The sequence below is a fragment of the Heterodontus francisci genome, chromosome 5 (assembly GCF_036365525.1).
Source record: "Heterodontus francisci isolate sHetFra1 chromosome 5, sHetFra1.hap1, whole genome shotgun sequence".
Taxonomy (NCBI): Eukaryota; Metazoa; Chordata; class Chondrichthyes; order Heterodontiformes; family Heterodontidae; genus Heterodontus; species Heterodontus francisci.
Window position 1 is genome coordinate 157916022 of NC_090375.1, and position 20516 is coordinate 157936537.

Here is a 20516-nt window from a genome sequence, read left to right on the forward strand (position 1 = left end):
CTGAATTCCCTGAAATACCTACCTTTTGTAAGAGGTGATGTTCAACTCAAACAAAAAAAGGTCCAACTCTTGCTTGAAGGAATTCAATGAATCAGCATCCACCAGACCAGACAGCAAGCTGTTCCAGAGGTTCACTATCCTCTGGGAAAAGAACCACCCTCTGACATTGAACCTAGATCTGATCAAAAGTTATTGACCTGACATGTTAACTCTGTTTCTCTCTCCATAGATGCTACCTGACTGCTGAGTATACCAACATTTTCTGTTTTTATTTCAGATTTCCAGCATCTACAGCATTTTGCTTTTGTAACCTAGATCTGGTTTTACATAATTTATAACTGTGACCCCTGGTCCTCCCTAACATACTTAATTGGAACAAAACTTGTTAATTGGAACACAACCTATTCCCTTACATCAATCAGATCACCCATAACTCTACACTTCTCTAATGTGTAGAGTCCCAACTTTCTTTTTCTTAGCCCATCTTGAGAACTAAAACATTTTAAACTGGGAATTACTCTACTGGGCCTCTCCTTTGCATCTTTACCAAAACCTCAATATCACCCACCATGTGAGGAGATCAAAACTGGACACAATATTCCAAGTAAGGCTTGACCAGGGTCTTGCAATCAATTGTCCTATAATTGCACCTCAACACCCATTTCCTCTAGTTATCACTTCATGGCATTGCTCACATATCTTTAGAGATCAATGCACTAGAACAGCTGATCTCTCTCTTTCTCCACTTTTTAAAAATAATTTCCCCTGAAGGGTGTGTCAATATTGAGCATTCACCCTGTCCACATCACATGCTTTACATCATTTGCCAGTCATGAGCCCAGTCTCCCAACAAGATTCACCTGAAGCAGTTGAGCATTGTCTACAGTACTAACACTTACAAAAATCTTAGTATCATCTGCAAATTTGCATATTGTGCCCCAACATCCAGATTATTTATTGAAATAGTAAGAAGCAACAGTCCCAACACCAATCCCTGCAGGACATCACTGGTGATCAGTCACAAAACAGGTCCAAATCCATCTGTACCTTTTGTCTTGGTCCTGCCAGCCAGTTCTCAATCCAGCTAAATATATTACCAATAATGCTGCATCAATCTTGTAATGAAACCTCTTGTGCAGTACCTTATCCAAAACTTCTAGGAAGGCTAAGTAGACAGTATCTGCTATGATTCCCTCATCCACCATAGAATCATTTACAGCATAGAAGGAGGCCATTCAGCCCATCGAGAACATGCTGGCTCAACGCGGAGCAATCCAGTCAGTCCCACTGTTCCATCTGATCCCCATAGCCCTGCAAATTTATATCCTTCAAGTGCTTATCCAATTTCCTTTTGAAATCATTGATCGTCTCCACTTCCATCACCCTCGGGGGCAGCGATTTCCAGGTCATTCCCATCTGCTATGTAAATAAGTTCATCCTCACCTTCCCCCTCCATCTCCTGCCTGAAACCTTCAATCTGTGTGCCCTAGTCCTGATACCATTAGTTAATTGCAACAGTTTTTCCTTGTCTAACATATCTAAGCCTGGCATAATCTTGTATACCTCTATCAAATCTCCCCTTAATCTCCTTTGTTCCAGCTTTTTCAACCTATCCTTGTAACTAAAATGCCCCATCCCTGGAACCATTCTGGTAAATCTCCTCTGCACCCTTTCAAGGACCCTCACATCCTTCCTAAAGTGTGGTGACTTGAACTGGACACAATACTCTAGAGGGGCCTAACCAGAGCTTTATTAAGGTTTAGCATAACTTTCCTGCTTTTGTACTCTATGCCTCTATTTATGAAGCCCAAGATCCCATATGCTTGGCTAACCACTCTCTCAATATGTTCTGCCATCTTCAAAGATCAATGCACATGCACCTCCAGGTCCCTCTGTTCCTGCACACTTTTTAGAACTGTGCCACTAAGTTTACATCGCCTCACTCTATCACTTCTGCCAAAATGCATCACCTCACACTTGTCTGTATTAAATTTCATCTGCCATCTGCTCTGTCCATTCTACTAGCCTATCTATGTTCTTTTGCAGGCAGTTTGTATGATCCACACTGTTTGCTGCTCCAAGTTTGATATCATCAGCAAATTTTGAAATTCTACTCTGTATTCAAAGATCCAAATCATTTATATATAGCAGGAAAAGCAGTGGTCCTATCACTGACTCTTGGGGAATACCACTGTCTACCATCCTCCAGTTTGAAAAACAACCATTTTATCATGGCTCACTGTTTTCTGTCCTTAAGCCAATTTTTTATATCCACTGACCCTCCAATTCCATGACCCTCAATTTGCTAACCAGTCTTTTACGTGGTTCTTTTACTTCGTCATTCGCTTTCTTAAAATCCATGTAGACAACATCCACTGCATTCCCTTCAGCAACCTTCTCTAGTACTTCATTAAAAAATTGGATTAATTAGTCAAGAATGATCTGCCTTTGACTGGATATCCTTAATTCATTCAAATCTCTCCAAGTGCCTGTTTTTTTCCCCCTGATTATTGTTTCTAAAATCTTACCCATGCAAATGAACTGAATATGAACCTTAAAAGCCATTGATATGTGGTACTTGCTTAATTCCAATAGGTTTTATATAATGTGTGTTTACTGTTCATTTTTATTGCCAAATGCAGCAATTTGTCTAAACTCTGTACTTTCAACATAATCGCATTTACAAACTTAATTGACTCGTCCTGCATTCAAGAGTCCAAAGGGTTGATTTTAATTCTACTTATCTGGTAGGCACTAAATAGCCATAGTTACTTACTTTTTGTGATCCCACTGTCCTCACATGGATTGCAATTGTAACCTGTTCTCTTGAACAAGGGAGTGGAACAACTGCTTTAAATATGTAGATGCTATCATTGGGGCTTGACTGCAATTTTAACCGAAGGCTGGCATCAGGAGGCGAATCCAGGGCCCAAAGAATCTCAGAAATGTTTGTAAATACTTTTTTTTTCTTTCTGGGCCAAGAGGAACCTTGGACCTCCCCTGCCCATCCTTTCCTTCCCCTTCCCCAGCCACGATGCCCTCCTGAACCCCCACCTAACAACTTACCAGACTTTTGCTGCCGAAAATCCTGTTCCCTTCAGGAAATTGACACTTTCCACTGAGCTCAGAAGGGAGACTGATGTGTGCTATGCAGATGAGTTAAAATCTCTCAGGCTGTGGATGGCTAGACAGCTTTCTGTCCACCAGAGACCACGCCTACACAACTCCTGCTGGAAGTTAAAATCTGAGCACAGTATGTTCATCCAACATCTGTGTTGGACATTAACTTTCTCAAAAGCTGATAGATGTACCAAAATGACCCAGTTATTTAAATAATCTGTTTTTATTACACTGCACGTCTTTGATGATATATAATAGGTAAGGATGAAAACAATTTCACTTAATGGCACATAAATTATAGTGTTTCAAATTTGTATCATTTGTTACAAAAATGTTAAAAATGCCAAGAAATAATATCAATTGAAACATTACCTGTTAATGCTATGCAGTTAACCAATGACAACTATATGCAACTGATGCACTTTCACTCTGATGTCTATTTCACAGTAAAAACACATTGGAAGTAGGTAACAACAATATCTAATTGTATTTATACAACCCCTTTAAAGTAGAAAAAACTCACCAAAGTCCTTTACAGAGGCATAAGAAGAAATAAAGAACACTATTCCAGAGAGATAGAATGACAAAAAGTTTGGTCAAAGAAGTGGGTTTTAAGGAGGATCTTGAGAGAGGTTTAGAGGAAAATTCAGAGTGCAGAAGAGTTGAGCCACCCGTGTCAACAGTACAATGCATGATAACATTCAAAATGTATTTCTAGAGTTACAGAGCCAGAGGCTATGCGGTATTACAGTAGAATATAACTCTAGATTAAATGCAAAACCACACACCTACCTTCTGTTTCCATTTGGTCCCTTTCCTTACTGGCATCCTTATGTTGTTGAGACTCAGCACTGACATTGCTTACCTCCCCTAGAATTAAACATGGAAATTCAGCAAAACATGGACAGAATTATAAGAATGAATATAAAATGTGTAGAAACACAGAGTGTACTAGCATGAAAATAATATGGTGCAAAACTAATTAATGAATCTTCAAATTGATCGATTCATATTTGATCATATCCACAAGCTATTTCTGATGTTCACTGTTTCCTTTAGGATAAAGGCGCTGAAGGTTGTTGATGCTGTCACTTTTAGTTTTCATCTGCAATAATTAGAATTGATCTGCAAAACTGCTTTGTAAACACTTGAACTAAAGAAAAAGACAACATCCCCTACTGTTATTTAAATGGGCACCAAAGGAGAAAAACAGCAAATCAAGGCAGGTCTCAAAATTGAGCAACATGTTCATTTAAATTTGGTCATCAAACCTGAGACCTTACTAAGGCTAAAACACATCTGCGCATGTACTCTGCCACACACAGTCGCAGGAGCCTGCTGAACTGCAGCCCCACAGGAAACAGATACAAGACCTGGACTCCTAATCCTGCGAGACCCTTGTGCCCATATATACAAACTTGCAGTGTAAAGGATGCAGTACAATAAAGATCAGGCTGTGAATTACAAACATGGAAAAATGTTATGCAGTAAATTGTTAAGTGGGCTAAAAGGAAAAGCAGAAGCAGCCTTCATGGTAATTAGCCCCAAACTACCTCTTGGTTTTATTGACTGCCTGTGGTATCTATTTTAACACCCTTTGCACAGTGAGAAGGGTACATGGGAGGAGCTAAGATCAGGCCGAGTTCACTTATTGGCCTTAGGCCGTAGCGTTCCTGCCTAGCGATATCTTCAATGACTTTGAAGTTGGCCAAGGCTCCCACTGCAGGCAAGCTTTGGCACCAATGCCACAGGTCCGGGGAGGCCCGCTCGGTGTCAAACATACTGGAGAAACCTGGAAGGAAGCGCCAACTGTCCAGAAAAGGACATGGCAAGTTTTTAAACATAATTTTGCTCTGAATTCCTTATGGCCCAGTGTTTCCCAGGCCTTTTTTCGGTGTCCATGGGCCTCATCATCCCTGGCCTTGTCTCTCCATTTTGGCAGTGGCATCAGCTGCCAAAGCCCTTGTCCAGTGCTAACCATACCACGGATCATTCCCTTGGGTCACAGGCATCCTAAGACTATTGACCCGATTTCCGCTCTCACACACATTGGCCCTAACCATAGTCCTATTGGTTTAGGGAAGGACACTACCCTGCATCATTCAAAATAATGTCCAGGGGTTAAAATGGTTCCAGCCTCGAGCTGAGAACCCCACAGATGTTTCCCTCCTTCCCGCACCCCTGCCCCACCTACCCCAGTAAAATTCTAAGCCTGTGTATCAGAAAGACTCTGTCATACAGCGCTTGTGAACAACCAGGTGAATGCAAGAGATCATAAGGATATGTATCTAAGGTTGATGAGAATTTCTTTGTCAAGTTCATAATTTGAAGCAATTTATGGCACATAACTCAACTCAGCCAGTCAAAATGCAATAAAATGATGAAAAATCTTAGTGCTTTAGTCTGAATGTTGGTGACTGTCACAAAGTCAAACTCAGTGGAATTTCTCTGGCCACTTCAAGGCGAGAAGAGCATCATGTAAGATAGATTTTAACAGCATACTTCACAGAAAGCCACAACACTATTCATGTTCCATGGTATAAGAATGAGCCAATGTCATAATTTTAGTTATTTTCACAAGCAAACCTTGGAGCTACTATCCCTACAGGACTGTAACAGGGACCGAACCTGCCCTGAGGTTATGGAGCAGAAGCAGAAATAAAATCCCTAGTAACAGTTTTCAATAACTCTGGCCTGAAATTTCATGGATCATACTCAAAGAAATTACTCCAAAATTTATGTCGGTTTCTATATTCATTTTGCTGATGGGAACTTATGCCAAAATTTCCTGCAGAGCTCATTTCAACTGTTTACATCAGACATGAAGGAAATGTAAATTAGGTTAGACGGCGTGGGTAACCCAGAATAGTATCTTCAACTGCTACAGATGCAATTTTAGGGGACTGAATTCCAAGTAATTTTGGTGTGCAGCTATGAGGTTTCATTATCTTTAGCTTCGGAACATGCATCCCAGTTACCTAGAATTTTCTAGAACAAGTCTTCAGACTTATCTGATACATCTAATTTAAAAGTATAAATACAGTTTTAATATAATTGAAATTTTGCACAACATTCAACAACATTGGTGCCAGTGAGTACTTTTTCATTTGTTCATGTGGGTGACACTGCCAAAGCAGTTTTTTTTGTCTTGAGAGAATTATGATTTACATCTAGGCCAAATTAGGTAAGGTCCCTGAAGGAAATTAGAGAACAACTTGGTATTTTACAATAATTTAATAATCTTCATTATTGTCTGGTGCTGGCCCCAAATTACCAGATTTATTGAATTCAATTTCACAACTTACCATGATGGGATTTGAATGCATGACCTCTGGGTTAGTAGTCCACTGTCATAACCTAATCTCTAGGATACCATACTGTGCAAATAAAGAAGTCAGGCCACCCAGTGCAAAGTTTGCCACACTCCATAAACTGCAAGTATTAAACATAGAGCTGTGTCACTATATGCTGGTTTACTGGATCAAAGAAAAGTCTTGGATGGAGAAATGTTGAAAAACAAATATTTAATGGAAAAAGGTAAACAAAATTGCAATTGTTACAATGTTAAAAATAAATTGATACACAATAATTTAGCAGTGATGTTGGCTATTTCAAAGTAATCACGCTCGGTTGCAGTCTTGCCTCTGAGTCAGAAAATTGTGGATTCAAGCTCAATTCCAGGACTTTGAGCACGTAATCTATGCTGATACTTCAGTATAGTACTAAGGACTGCAACATTGTCAGAGGTGTTGTCCTTCAGTTAAACCAAGATCCCACCAGCTAGCTCAGGTCAATGTAAAAGAATCTGTGGTATTTTTTGCTGACAATCATCCTCTAGCTCAGCCCAAACAGTTGCCTTCAGCTCTGTTCTGTGTGTAATTGAATCACCCATTCCCACTACAAAGCTGAACCTACCATTCCAACCATCAGTTTAATGTACCCTCAGCCTCTTCCCACCCTGCCTCTATATCCCATGATTCCTTTCTCCCTCAAGCCTCCCTTTAAATGCGTCAATGTCATTTGCTTTAAACAATCCATGTGGCAGTGGACATCCACATTCTTACCATTTTATTAAACAAAATTTCTCCTAAATGCTTTTTCATTTTCAGTGGCCACCTTATACTTTACACTCCTTTGTTCAGGTTTCACACACAAGTAGGAACAGTTTCTCCACAACCACCCTTCTTAACTTGAAGAGCCCTAGCCTATTCAGTCTTTCCTGATTCCTCTATCCTCTTAATTCTGGTACATTCTTGTAGATCTTTATTCCACTTTCTCCAGTTCTTCTTCTAACATAGAAATCAGAACCAATCCAACCTAACCAACATCACTAAAAACGGATATCTGTTCATTTATCTCATTTATTTTTGTGGGGTCTGGCTGTTTGCTGCCTCATTTGGTTATATGACGAGGCCTATATGTCATAAGCAAAATATTGGATGTGAAGCACTGCGGTGACCTGACGATATTCTTTCTATCTTGACTAGATAAATCATTATTCTAAACAATGCGTAAGCTGGAGATTGAGCAAGACATTCACGTCAATGACAATTATATTTTGCTGGATTAATAAGGCAGGGCTCCAAACAACTCTGACTGTAACACCTCTAAACTGCATGTGGTAGAGTGGGCCAAACTGCTCAGACTAGTTGCACACTCTGCTACAAGAATCATGCATCACTATGTAACTCCTTGTATGACAAACTGCTCAGCACTTCCATCCCAAGCCCTCAGCCCAATTTATGTAGTTTCTCCATTTGTTGAGGGAGTAAAATACCAATGCACCCTTTGTGTATTTTAGGTGACTTTTAGATGATCTTTGTGAAAGAAGTTCAAGGGGCTGAATGGCCTACTCTTTGTTCCCAAGTTCCTATCTCAGACTTTGGTCTAGTGATGCTCTGAGGGTTCTTGAAATTGGGTAACCACTGCCCTACACATCTTCCCTGTTGTGTTATAGGTCATGGATGCTGCATCTCTGATGTTGGCATACCCTTTCCATCCTCTCAACCTTGGAATTTGTGTTGCTTCTCTTGATTCTCATCTGAGAAAAGAGGAAGACGCAGATCATGAATTATTCTACACTGAATTGAAAACTTTCAGGTATGCAGATACAAGTAGAAAGTAAGCATTACATTACATGCATGTTGCAGTGTACTACAGTAAGTGATATTAGTGCCGATATCAAGGCTGAGCATCTTACACATTTGGGGCCAAGTTGTGAGGTAAGGTTTTTAATGAGTGAATCATACAATCTGTCTCAGTACCCCATTTTTTGCAATGTATTCCCATCAGAGAGGCTCTTCATCAGAAGTAAAACTTTGCAAAATTTACCCTTATTTTGATAGAGTGAATGGGGACTGAACAATTTTCACAGATTGCAGGTCTGCGAAGTGGGTGAGGGGAGCCCATGAAATCCAACAATATCTTTTAGAGCCAATATTGAACACTATAAAATGCATTTCACTGGGGCTTGATTTTACAAACTCCACCTAACAAATTTTGTTTCTGAAAAGTGTACAGCCTGAGCTGTTCATAAGACAACTTACCAGAAGCCAAGCAGACAGTAGAATTGCACTCTTTTCAGTTGATATCAATCCTTTCTCTGATGGTACTTCTTCACCTGTATCCTTTCTTTACAGATATTTATTAAATCTGCTGCTCGGTAATGCTGACATCCATTGATCCTCCTGGTAAGTAATAGAGCTTGCAAGAAGCACCGGTGGGAAAATCAGGAACCCAGAGACCTTGATTTTGTATCCATTTACATTAATGGTGATAAGGTCTGTGTCATTTTGTTGTGACCTACTGTTGACAGTTACTGATCAACATCCGAAAGCAGCTCTTAACTCAGCCCCAACAGTTATCTTCAGCTCCATTCTATATATAATTGAATCCTCTATTCCCACTACACAGTGCAACCTGCTAGCCCAACCATCAGTTTAATGCTCCCTTGGCATTCTTCATTGACACCCCTAAATGACAGCCACAACTTGCATTTATATAGCACCTTTAATGCAGCAAAACATCCCACAGCACTTCACAAGCGTGTTATCAATCAAAATTTGACATCGAGCAACAGAAGGAGATATCAGGGCAGATGACCAGAAGCTTGGTCTAGTAAGTAGCTGTTAAGCAGCGTCTTAAAGGACGAGAGAGAGGTAGACAAGCGGAGAGTAAAATTAAAGCAAAATACTGTGGATGCTGGAAATCTGAAATAAAAACAGAAAGTGCTGGAAATACTCAGCAAGTCAGACAGCATTTGTGCAGAGAGAAGCAGAGTTAACATTTCAGGTTCGTACTTTCATCAGAACAGTCAAGCGGAGAGATTTAGGGAGGGAATACCAGAGCTTTGGGCCAACGCACAGACCAGGTCAAAGCACAACCATCGCTGGTGCGGAGATTAAAATCAGGAATGCGCAAAATACTACAACTGGAGGAGCGCAGAGGTCTCAAAGGCTTGTAGGGCTGGAGGAGGTTATAAAGATGGGGAGGGGAGAGGCCATGTAAGGATTTAAATGCAAGGATGAGAATTTTAAAATTGAGGTGTTAGCGGACCAGGAGCCAACGTAGATCAGCAAGCACAGGTGATGAGTGAACAGGACTTGGTGCAAGTTAGGATATGAGCAGCAGAGTTTTGGATGAGCATACGTTTATGTAGGGTGGAAGATGGAGGCTGACCAGGAGAGCATTGGAAGAGTCAAGATTAGAGATAACAAGGCATGGAGCAGGGTTTCAACAGCAGATGAGCTGAAATATGGTCAGAGTCGGGCAATGTTATGGAGGTGGAAGTAGACAGTTTTGGTGATGGAGCAGATATGTATTCAGAAGTTTATTACAGGTCAAACACAACACGAAGGATGTGAATGGTCTGGCTCATCTTCAACTAGTTGCCAGTGAGAGGGATGGAAATGGTGGCCAGGGAATGTTGGGGACCAAAGATTTCAGTCTTCCCAATAGTTAGTTGGAGGAAATTTCTGTTCATCCAAGACTAGATGTCAATCAAGCAGTGTGGCAAATCAGGTACAGTGGAGCGGGCAAGAGAGGAGGTAATGAGATAGAACTGAGAGTCATTAACATACATGTGGGACCTGACATTATGTTTTAAGATGCTGTTGTTGAGGGGCAGCATGTAGATGAGAAATAGAAGTAGGGCAAGGACAGATCGTCATAGGTCTCCAGAGGTAATGGTTTTGGAGTGGGAATTTTCTGACTACAATTTGATAGATAAGAATAGAACCAGGCAATGGCAGTTCCACCATCTGGTTGACAGATGATGAGGATGAGGATCGTACGATCAACTGTGTTGTGAAGCTGGTGGAGAAGGATGAGGAGGGGTAGTTTACCATGGTCACTTTCACAAAAAATCTCATTTGTAATTTTGTTAAGGGTTGTTTCAGTACTGTGGCAGGGATGGAAACTCAATTGGAGGGAATCAAACATGAAATTGTGGCAAAGATGGCATGGATTTGGGAGGTGACACCAGATTAAAGAAAAGGACAGGGAGGCTGGAGATGGGGCAATAGTTCCGAGAACAGAGGGATCAAGGGTTGATTTTTTTTTTTGAAGGAAGGGGTGACAATAGATTTGAAAGGGAGGGGGGACTGTAACTGAGAAGAGGGAGCCATTAAGAACATCAGCTAACATGGGGGTCTGGACGGGAAGTTGAGTGGTCAACTATTTTGTGGGAATAAGGTCGTGGGAGCAGGAGGTGGGTCTCATGGACAAGATGTGCTCGGAGAGAGCATGATACAAGATGGGATAGAATCAGGCTGGGGCAGCAGGGAACATCAGCGGAAGACTGTCCCAGTGGGCTAGGGAAAGGGAGGGAAGCAGCAGTGGGTGGTGAACGGATGGTCTCAATATCGGTGACAAAGACGCCCATGAGTTCCTTGGACTAGTTATTGAAGGTGAGGGTGGAGGAGGCAAGGGACCATGGTTCAGAAAGATGGTTTGTGGTGGAGAGGAAAAACCGGGTGGGGCGGAGGTGGTGGGGGGGGGGTGCGGTGTGTAATCTTTGATGATTATCTTTGAATTGTGAGCAGTTTTAGCAAATGACAGTCCAAAAGCCGAAAAGAATAGAATTATGCATTTGTTGTGCAGTATCTGTGAATATCAACGACTCTGGGTGAGGGGAAAGTCAGCAATGTCTTCTAGAGTCATTGTAGTACAATTCATCTGTAATTATAGGAGGCATTTGATGTTGGTACCAGTGAAGGAGATGCTGGCAGTACAGGTACTAGAAGGGGAGGTGTTTTGCAGTACAAGTACTGGAGGAGGGGAGCTTTACAGTACAGATATCAGAGGAAAAGATGTTTTTGTCATAGAGTCATAAAGTTATACAGCACAGAAACAGGCCCTTCGACCCATCGTGTCCGTGCCGGCCATCAAGCACCTATCTATTCTCATCCCATTTTCCAGCACTTGGTCCATAGCCTTGCATGCAATGGCGTTTCAAGTGCTCATCTAAATACTTGTTAAATGTTGCGAGGGTTCCCGCCTCTACCAACCCGTCAGGCAGTGTGTTTCAGATTCCAACCACCCTCTGGGTGAAAATTTTTTTCCTCAAATCCCCTCTAAATCTCCTGCCCCTTACCTTAAATCTGTGCCCCCTGGTTATTGACACCACCGCTAAGGGAAAAAGTTTCTTCCTATCTACCCTATCTATGCCCCTCATAATTTTGTATACCTCAATCAGGTCCCCCCTCAGCCTTCTCTGCTCTAAGGAAAACAATCCTAGTCTATCTAGTCTCTCTTCATAGCTGAAATGCTCCAGCGCAGGCAACATCCTGGTGAATCTCCTTTGCACCCTCTCCAGTGTAATCACATCCTTCCTACAGTGTGGCGACCAGAACTTGTACACAGTACTCCAGCTGTGGCCTAACTAGCGTTTCATACAACTCCATCATAACCTCCCTGCTCTTATATTCTATGCCTCTGCTAATAAAGGCATGTATCCCAAATGCCTTCCTAATCACCTTGTACAGGTATCAGAGGAGGTGGTGTTTTAAACACAGATATTGGAAGAGAAGATGTTTTGCAGTACAGTTAGGGAAGGGTATGCATTTTTCAGTCCAGGTTGAGGAAAGGTAGGTGTTTTGTCGTATTTATACCGGAGAAGGAGATATTTACAGTGCATGCACTTGCATTTGCGGTACAGGTACTAGAACAGAATGTGTTTTGTACGACAAATACTGGATGAGGAGGGGTTTTACAGCACAGTTACCAGAGGAGAAGGTGTTTGGCTGTACAGGTACTGGTGGGAGGAAGTGTTTAACGATAAATGTCATAGTGTGAGGGTATTTGGCTCCACAGGTGCTGACATGAGGAAGTGTTTGGCTGTACTTTAACTTTCATATAGGTTGGGATAAGCAAACTAGCACATACATAAGAACATAAGAAATAGGAGCAGGAGTAGGCTATTCAGCCCCTCAAGCCTGCCCCGCCATTCAATATGATCTGCCCCAGACCTCAACTCCCCGATATTTCAAAAATCTATCTAACTCCTATTTAAATACTTTCAGTGATCTAGCCTCCACAACTCTCTGGGGTAGAAAATTCCAGACATTCACTACTCTCTAAGAGAAGAAATTCCTTCACATCTCAGTTCTAAATGAGTGTCCCCTTATTCTATAACTATGTCCCCTAGTTCGAGATTCCCCCACTAGTGGAAACATCTTTTCAACATCTACACTGTCAAGCCCCCTCAGAATCCTGTATGTTTCAATAAGATCACCCCTCATTCTTCTAAACTCTAATGAATAAAGACCTAACCTGTTTAGCCATTCTTGATAAATCATCCACTTCATCTCAAGAATCAGCCGAGTGAATCTCTTATGAAAAGCCTCCAGTGCCAGTATATCCTTTCTTAAATACAGGGACCAAATCTGTACACAGTACTCCAGGTGCGGCTTCACCAACATCCTGTACAGTTGTAACAAGACTTCCCTATTTTAAAACTCCAACCCCCTGGCAATAAAGGCCAAAATTCCATTTGCCTTCTTAATTACTTGCTGCACCTCCATGCTAACCTTTTGTGTTTCATGCACAAGAACACCCAGATCCCTCTGTGCTGCACTTTTTTGGAGTCTCTCTCCATTTAAATAATAGTCTGCCTTTTGATTCTTCCCACCAAAGTGCATGACCTCACACTTTCCTACATTAAACTCCATCTGCCAAGTTTTTGCCCACTCACTCAACCTATCTATATTCCCTTGCAGATTCCTTATGTCCTCATCACAACATGCCCTCCCACCTATTTTTTTATTGTCAGCAAATTTGGATATATTACACTCTGCCCCCTCCTCCAAGTCATTAATATAGACAGTAAATAATTGAGGCCCGAGGACTGATCTTTGTGGCACTCCACTAGTTACGTCTTTCCAACCTGAAAAAGACCCATTAATCCCGACTCTCTGTCTTCTGTGAGTTAACCAATCCTCAATCCATGCTAATACATTACCCCCAATACTGTGAGCTCCTATCTTGTGCAATAATCTTTTATGCGGCACCTTATTGAATGCCTTCTGGAAATCCAAATACAAAACATCTACTGGTTCCCCTTTATCAACTCTGCTTGTGATATCCGCAAAGAACTCTAGCAAATTTGTCAAACATGATTTCCCTTTCACAAAACCATGTTGACTCTGATTGCGTTAAGCTTTTCTAAATGTCCTGCTATTTCTTCCTTTATAATGGACTCTAGCATTTTCCCAACGACCAATGTTGGGCTGACTGGCCTATAGTTTCCTGCTTTTTGTCTCCATCCATTCTTGAACAGGGGCATCACATTCGCAGTTTTCCAATCTGCTGGGACCCTCCTGGAATCCAGTGAGTTCTGGAATATTTCGACCAATGCCTCCATTATCTCTGCAGCCACTTCCTTTAAAACCCTTGGATGTAGGCCATCAGATCCTGGCGACTTGTCTGCCTTCAGTCCCATTAGTTTGTCAAATACTTTGTCCCTCATGATAGAGACTGTTACAAGATCTTTCCTCCCATTAACTCCTTGCTTATCTGATATCTGTGGGATGTTTATAGTGTCCTCCACCATGAAGCCAGATACAAAATATTAGTTTAAATTATCTGCCATTTCCCTGTTTCCCGCTTTCAATTCTCCAGTCGCATCCTCCAAGGGTCCTATGCTCACTTTAGTTACTGTCTTTTTATATACCCATAGAAGCACTTGCTGTTTGTTTTTATATTTCTTGCCAATTTAACTTCATAATCAATTTTCTCCCTCTTTATTAGCTTTTTAGTCAGCCACTGCTGGTTCCTAAAAAAATTCCCAATCCTCTGGCCTACCGCTAGTTTTCGCCACTTTGTATGCCTTAGTTTTTGATTGGATACGCTCCTTGACTACTTTTGTTAACCACAGGGGGCTCATTCTTCTCATCGAGTCCTTCTTTTTGACCGGGATAAATTTTTGCTGAGTGTTATGAAATATCTGCTTAAATGTCTGCCACTGCTCACCCACTGACCTTTCCCTTAGTCTATATTCCCAGCCTGCTTTAGACAACTCTTTCTTCATAACTCTGTAATTGCCCTTGTTTAAGTTGGGGATACTGGTTTGAGACCCAGGTTGCTTGCTGCTGTCAAACTGAATTTGAAATTCTACCATGTTGTGCTCGCTACCCCCAGAGGATCCTTAACCACGATATCTCTTATTAATCCTACCTCATTACACATTACTAGATCTAAAATAGCTTGTTCCCGGGTAAGTTCTGCAATGATTTGCTCTAAGTAACAATCCCTGAAGCACTCTATAAATTTGTCTTCAATGTTACCTCTGCCAATCTTATTTGTCCAGTTAATATGCAGATTAAAACTACCGATGACAATTGTAGTGCCCGTCATACACGCCTCCATTATTTCCCAATTTATACTTTGTCAGAAAGGTTGTTGTTATGACCAGGTGAGAAGGAGGTCTAGGGTTCCCTTTCAGCCTTCACCTGGTCTTACTGTAACGGGGTTTAATTTTAAACACACCGTGTTTTTAGCCTCACCCACCACCCCCCCACCCCAGTGATTCCTCATTCACCGCTTTCCAATTATAAGGCAAAGAAACCAGCACAAACAGGCTTTCGTAGGTTTAAAGAAGAAAAGTTGAAATTAATTTAAACTTAAACTCCAATTCAGTTGATGCCTACGGATACACGACACACCCAAGCGAGCATGCATATACGATACATACATGCAGATAGAGACAGAAAGAAAACAGAAGAAATAAAGTGGAAATGTTTGAAGCAATATCTGAAGAGTTGTTGTTATGGTTATTTGAGCTCACTGTAGAGTCCTTGATTGGAGGTAGATCTTGCTTTTCGTTGGGGCCCAGTAAACCTTGTTCGCTGTCGGAGACTTTTCTCTCTTGGGGGTTCATGTGTCTTCAGTGGATTCAGCGGCTTGTGAGAAAGAGATGGAAGTAGACAGGAGAGAGATCTTCTCAGTCCAGGAACAAACAGCTTTCTTCCCAAACTGTACAAATTCAAAAAACTCCGGTTGCCCAGCAGGTTAGTTATGTGACTAGCTGGTTTGACCATGTCCATTTGTGTATTCGGCCATCTTAGCAGTCAACCTGGAAGGCGAGTTCCCCCAACCCCAATGTCTGATGTTCAAAAGTCCATTTTGGGTTGAATCTGCCAGGGAATAGCTGCTTTGTCCTTCCAAACACTGTCTGTTAATATGCAAATGTCTTTTCCAGCCATGGCTGATCTGTTTAACAAGTCCTTTTGTCACTCCAGTAACAGTTCAAAATCAATGATCATGACAAAATTAATGTGCTTCATTCTTGGCAGGTGGGGGCCTTACATGACACTGTGAATTTCTTGAGTGTGTCCGGGATAGTTTTCTGCAACAATATGTCCTGTCACCAACAAGGAAGCATGCCATATTAGATTTAGTAATGAGTAATGAGCCAGATTAAATTAACAGGCTAATGGTGCATGAAGATTTAGATAATATAAATATATATAGCAAACATAATATCATCAAGCTCAACCTAGTGTTTGAAAGCGAGAAATGCGAATGAGTTACTAAGAGTTACTAGAGTTAGGTAAGGCTGGCTTCACTGCAATGAGACAGTAAACTGAGCAAATCTATTAATGTATAAAATAAGAGAAGATCAATGGGAAGTGTTCAAGCAATAATTTAATGTACTACAGAACCAATTTATACCACTAAGGGACAAGAGCTCTACTTGCAAAAGAAAAGCCATGGATGACTAAAGACATAAGCGTCAACATAAAAATAAAAGAGAAAGTATACAAAAATGAAAATAAAAGCATAGATCCTAATAAAAGGGAGAAATGAAAAAACAGCGAAAGGTAAAAAACAGAAATTAAAAGCTACAAAAATAGAGTATGAAAATAAACTTCCAAGGGATATCAAAATCAACACAAATTTTTACAATAATATTAGGAAAAAGGGAGTTTAGGAGCAATGTGCGCCTCTTGGAAATTGATAACAGTGGGATTAGAATAGGTAGATGCTTGATGGCCGGCACAGACACGGTAGGTCAAAGGGCCTGTTCCTGTGCTGTATGACTCTATGACTGTATAAGGAAATGGTGAACATGTAAGATATTTAAATATTTTTATTCGTTCATGAAATGTGGGCTTCACTGGCTAGGCCAGCATATATTGCCCTTCAGAAACTGGTGGGGAGTTGCCTACTTGCACTACTACAGTCCTTGGGGTGTAGGTATACGAACAGTGCTGTTAGGAAGGGAGTTCCAGGATTTTGACCCAGCGAGAAGAATAGGAAGCTAGGTATAGGTGGAGGGGTAACACTGTTAATCAAGGATGGCATTGGTGCAATAGTTAGAGATGACCTTGGTTCAGGACATCAGGATGTAGAATCGATTTGGGTGGAGATGAGGAATTGTAGAGGAAAGAAGTCAATAGTGGGAGTGGTCTACAGGCCCCCTAACAGCAACCAAAATGTAGGCCAAAGTAACGAAGATAAAATATTGGGTGCTTGTGATAAAGGGACGGCAATAATCATGGGTGATTTTAATCTACATATAAACTGGAAAAATCAGATTGGCAATAGTAGCCTGGATGAGGAGTTCATAGAATGCTTTCGAGATAGTTTCTTAGAGCAGCATGTTCTGGAACCAACCACAGAGCAGGTTATATTGGACTTGGTATTGTGTAACATGACAGGATTAATTAATGACCTCAGAGTAAAGGCACCTCTAGGTAGCAGCGACCACAATATGATTGAGTTTTACATCCCAGTTCGAAAGAGAGAGGAGTGGATCTAAGACTAGTGTTATGACCAGGTGAGAAAGGGGTCAAGGGGTTCCCTCTCAGCCTTTGCTTGGTTTAACCGTAACAGGGTTTACTTTTAAAAACACCGTGTTTTAGCTCCCGCGTCAGTGAATCCTTGTTCACTGCTTTCCAATTGTAAGGCAAAGAAATCAATCCGACAGGTTTCCTTAGATTTAAACAAGAAAGGTGGAAGTTTATTCACCTTAAACTCTAATTTGGTTAACGACTACAAGTACGCGACGTGACCACGCTAGCATGCATACACGATAAACACACACACAGATAGGGACAGAAAAAGTAAAAAGAATAAAGGGGAAAAGTTTGAGGCATTAGCTGGTTGTAATTACAGTCCTTTGAGTTCAATGTAGAGTCTTTGGTGGCTGGTAGGTTTTGCTGTTCGTTGGGGCCCTGTGTACGCTTTAACATGTTTCGATTTAGGAGTCTTTTTTCTCTTGAGGTTTAAGCGATCCCAGCGGGTCCAGAGGTTTGTGAAAAAGCGAGAGAGAGCCGGCCAGAAGAAAGGCTCTCTTGTTCCAGGTTTAGTTGCAATCTGCCGTCTGTCTTCAAACTGTCCTGTGAGCACAGTTCAAAACTCCAAGTTGGCCAGCAGGTTAGTCATGTGACTAACTGGCTTAACCACTCCTGCGTTTCTAGATTCTCCATCTTAGCAGACACTGGAATGCGAGCTTTCTACACTTTCAATGTCTAGTGATCAAAAGCCATTTGGGTTAATTGAACCAGGGAGTCTCCACAAGCATTGTCTCTTAGTATGCAAATGACCTCCAGCTAAATATCTGGTGATCTCTGTAACAGGTAATTTCTTCACTCCAGCAACATTTTAAAATTAATGTTCATATGATGAAATTAATATGCCTCATTCTTGGCAGGTGGTGGTCTTCATGAACCAGTATTTTAAACTTAAGGGTAACTATGTGGGCATGAAAGCTGAGCTAGCTGAAGTGAACTGGGGTACTAGGCTAGGGGATAGATCAATAGAGAAGCAGTGGCAGACATTTAAGGGGATATTTCAGAATACTCAGAATAAGTATATTCTTACGATAAAGAAAAATCGAAGGGCAGGACCCACCATCCGTGGTTAACTAAACAAGTTAAGGAAAGCATCAAACTTAAGGAAAAAGCATATAATCGTGCAAAGATGAGTGGCAGGTCAGATGATTGGTCAGAATATAAAGAACGGCAGAGAATGACTAAAAGGTTAATCAGGAGAAAGAAATTGAGGAAGCTAGCTAGAAATGTAAAAACAAAGCAAGAGTTTCTACAGGTATTTAAAAAGGAAAAGAGTAAGTAAAGTGAATGTTGGTCATCTAGAGAGTGAGAATGAGGAGTTAATAGTACATAATAAGGAAATGAACAAATATTTTGCTTCTGTCTTCACTATAGAGGATACATAAAACATTCCAGTAATAGCTATAAATCAGGAGGTGGAAGGAAGAGAGAAACTTGGTGAAATTACAATAATCAGGGAAGTGGTATTGAACAAACTGATGGAGCTGCAGGCTGACAAGTCCCCGGGTCCTGCTGGACTTCATCCTAGGGTCTTAAAAGAGATGGCTAATGAGGTAGTAGATGCATTGGTGTTAATTTTCCAAAATTCGTTAGATTCTGGAAAGGTTCCATCAGATTGGAAAGTAGCAAATATAACCCTTCTATTCAAGAACGGGGGGAGGCAAAAAACAGATAACTATAGGCCAGTTAGCTTGACGTCTGTCATGGGGAAGGTGTTAGAATCGATCATTAAGGAGGCTATAGCAGGGCACTTAGAAAAATCCAAGGTAATCGGGAATAGTCAGAATGGTTTTGTGAAAAGGAAATCATGTTTAACCAATTTATTGGAGTTCTTTGAAGGAGTAACATGAGCTGTGGCTAAAGGGGAGCCCGTTGACGTACTGCACTTGGATTTCCAGAAGGCATTTGACAAGGTGCCACATAAAAGGTTATTGCGCAAAGTAGGAGCTCATAATGTAGGGGGTAACATATTAGCATGGATAAAAGATTGGCTGGCTGGCTGAAAACAGAGAGTATGGATAAATGGGTTCTTTTCTGATTGGCAGGGTGTGACGAGTGGAGTCCCGCAGGGGTCTGTGCTGGGGCCTCAACTTCTTACAATTTCTATCAATGATTTAGATGAGGGGAGCAATGGCATAGTAGATAAATTTGTAGATGACACAAAGATAGGTAGGAAAGTATGTTGTGAAGAGGACGTAAGGAGGTTGCAGACCGATATGGATAGATTGAGTGAGTGGGAAAAAAATCTGGCAGATGGAGTATAATGTGGGAAAATGTGAAATTGTTCACTTTGGCAGGAAGAATAAAAAAGCAGAGTACTACTTAAATGGAGAACGACTGCAGAATTCCAAGGTGCAGAGGAAACTAGGTGTTATAGTGCATGAGTCACAAAAGGTTAGTATGCAGATACAGCGCGTAATAAAGAAGGCTAATGGAATGTTATCCTTTATTACGAGAGGAATTGAAAATAAAAGTAAGGATATTATGCTTCAGTTATACAGGGCAGTGGTAAGACCACACCTCGAATACTGTGTGCAGTTTTGGTGTCTTTATTTAAGGAAGGATGTGAATGCTTTGGAGGCAGTTCAGAGGAGGTTTACTAGCTTGATACCTGGAATGAGCAGGTTGTCTTATGAGGAAAGCTTGGACAGACTGGGATTATTTTCACTGGAATTTAGAAGAGTGAGGGGAGACTTGATTGAAGTATATAAGATCCCAAACGGTCTTGACAAGGTGAATGTGGAAAGGATGTTTCCTTTTGTGGGTGAGTCCAGAACTAGAAGGCATGGTTTTAAAATTAGGGGTTGCCCTTTTAGGACAGAGATGAGGAGAATTTTTTTTCTCTCAGAGGGGTGTGCGACTTTGGAATTCTCTGACTCAGCAGTAGGTGGAGGCAGGGTCATTGAATATTTTTAAGGCGGAAGTAGATAGATTCTTGTTAGGCAAGGGAATCAAAGATTAACAAAGGTAGATGGGAGTGTGGAATTCGAGACAAAAACAGATCAGCCATGATCTTATTAAGTGGTGGAGCAAGCTCAAAGGACTGAATGGCCTACTTATGCTCCTAATTTGTATGGTCAGATGGACAGTGAAGGAACGGCG

At 41.2% G+C, this 20516-nt stretch overlaps 1 protein-coding gene across 3 annotated transcripts in view; it reads right to left on the reverse strand.

Annotated features, from left to right (window-relative positions):
- The window catches only part of LOC137370113 (dual specificity calcium/calmodulin-dependent 3',5'-cyclic nucleotide phosphodiesterase 1A-like), a 537696-nt gene that overhangs the window by 66646 nt on the left and 450534 nt on the right, over positions 1–20516 (reverse strand). For 2 of the 3 annotated variants that reach the window (XM_068032286.1, XM_068032285.1), the window contains exon 15: positions 3913–3990. In XM_068032286.1, the coding sequence (XP_067888387.1) occupies positions 3913–3990 (78 nt within the window). Of the gene's footprint in view, positions 1–3912; positions 3991–8097; positions 8162–20516 lie in introns of those variants that run through there. The other variant, XM_068032287.1, reaches the window with a different exon arrangement.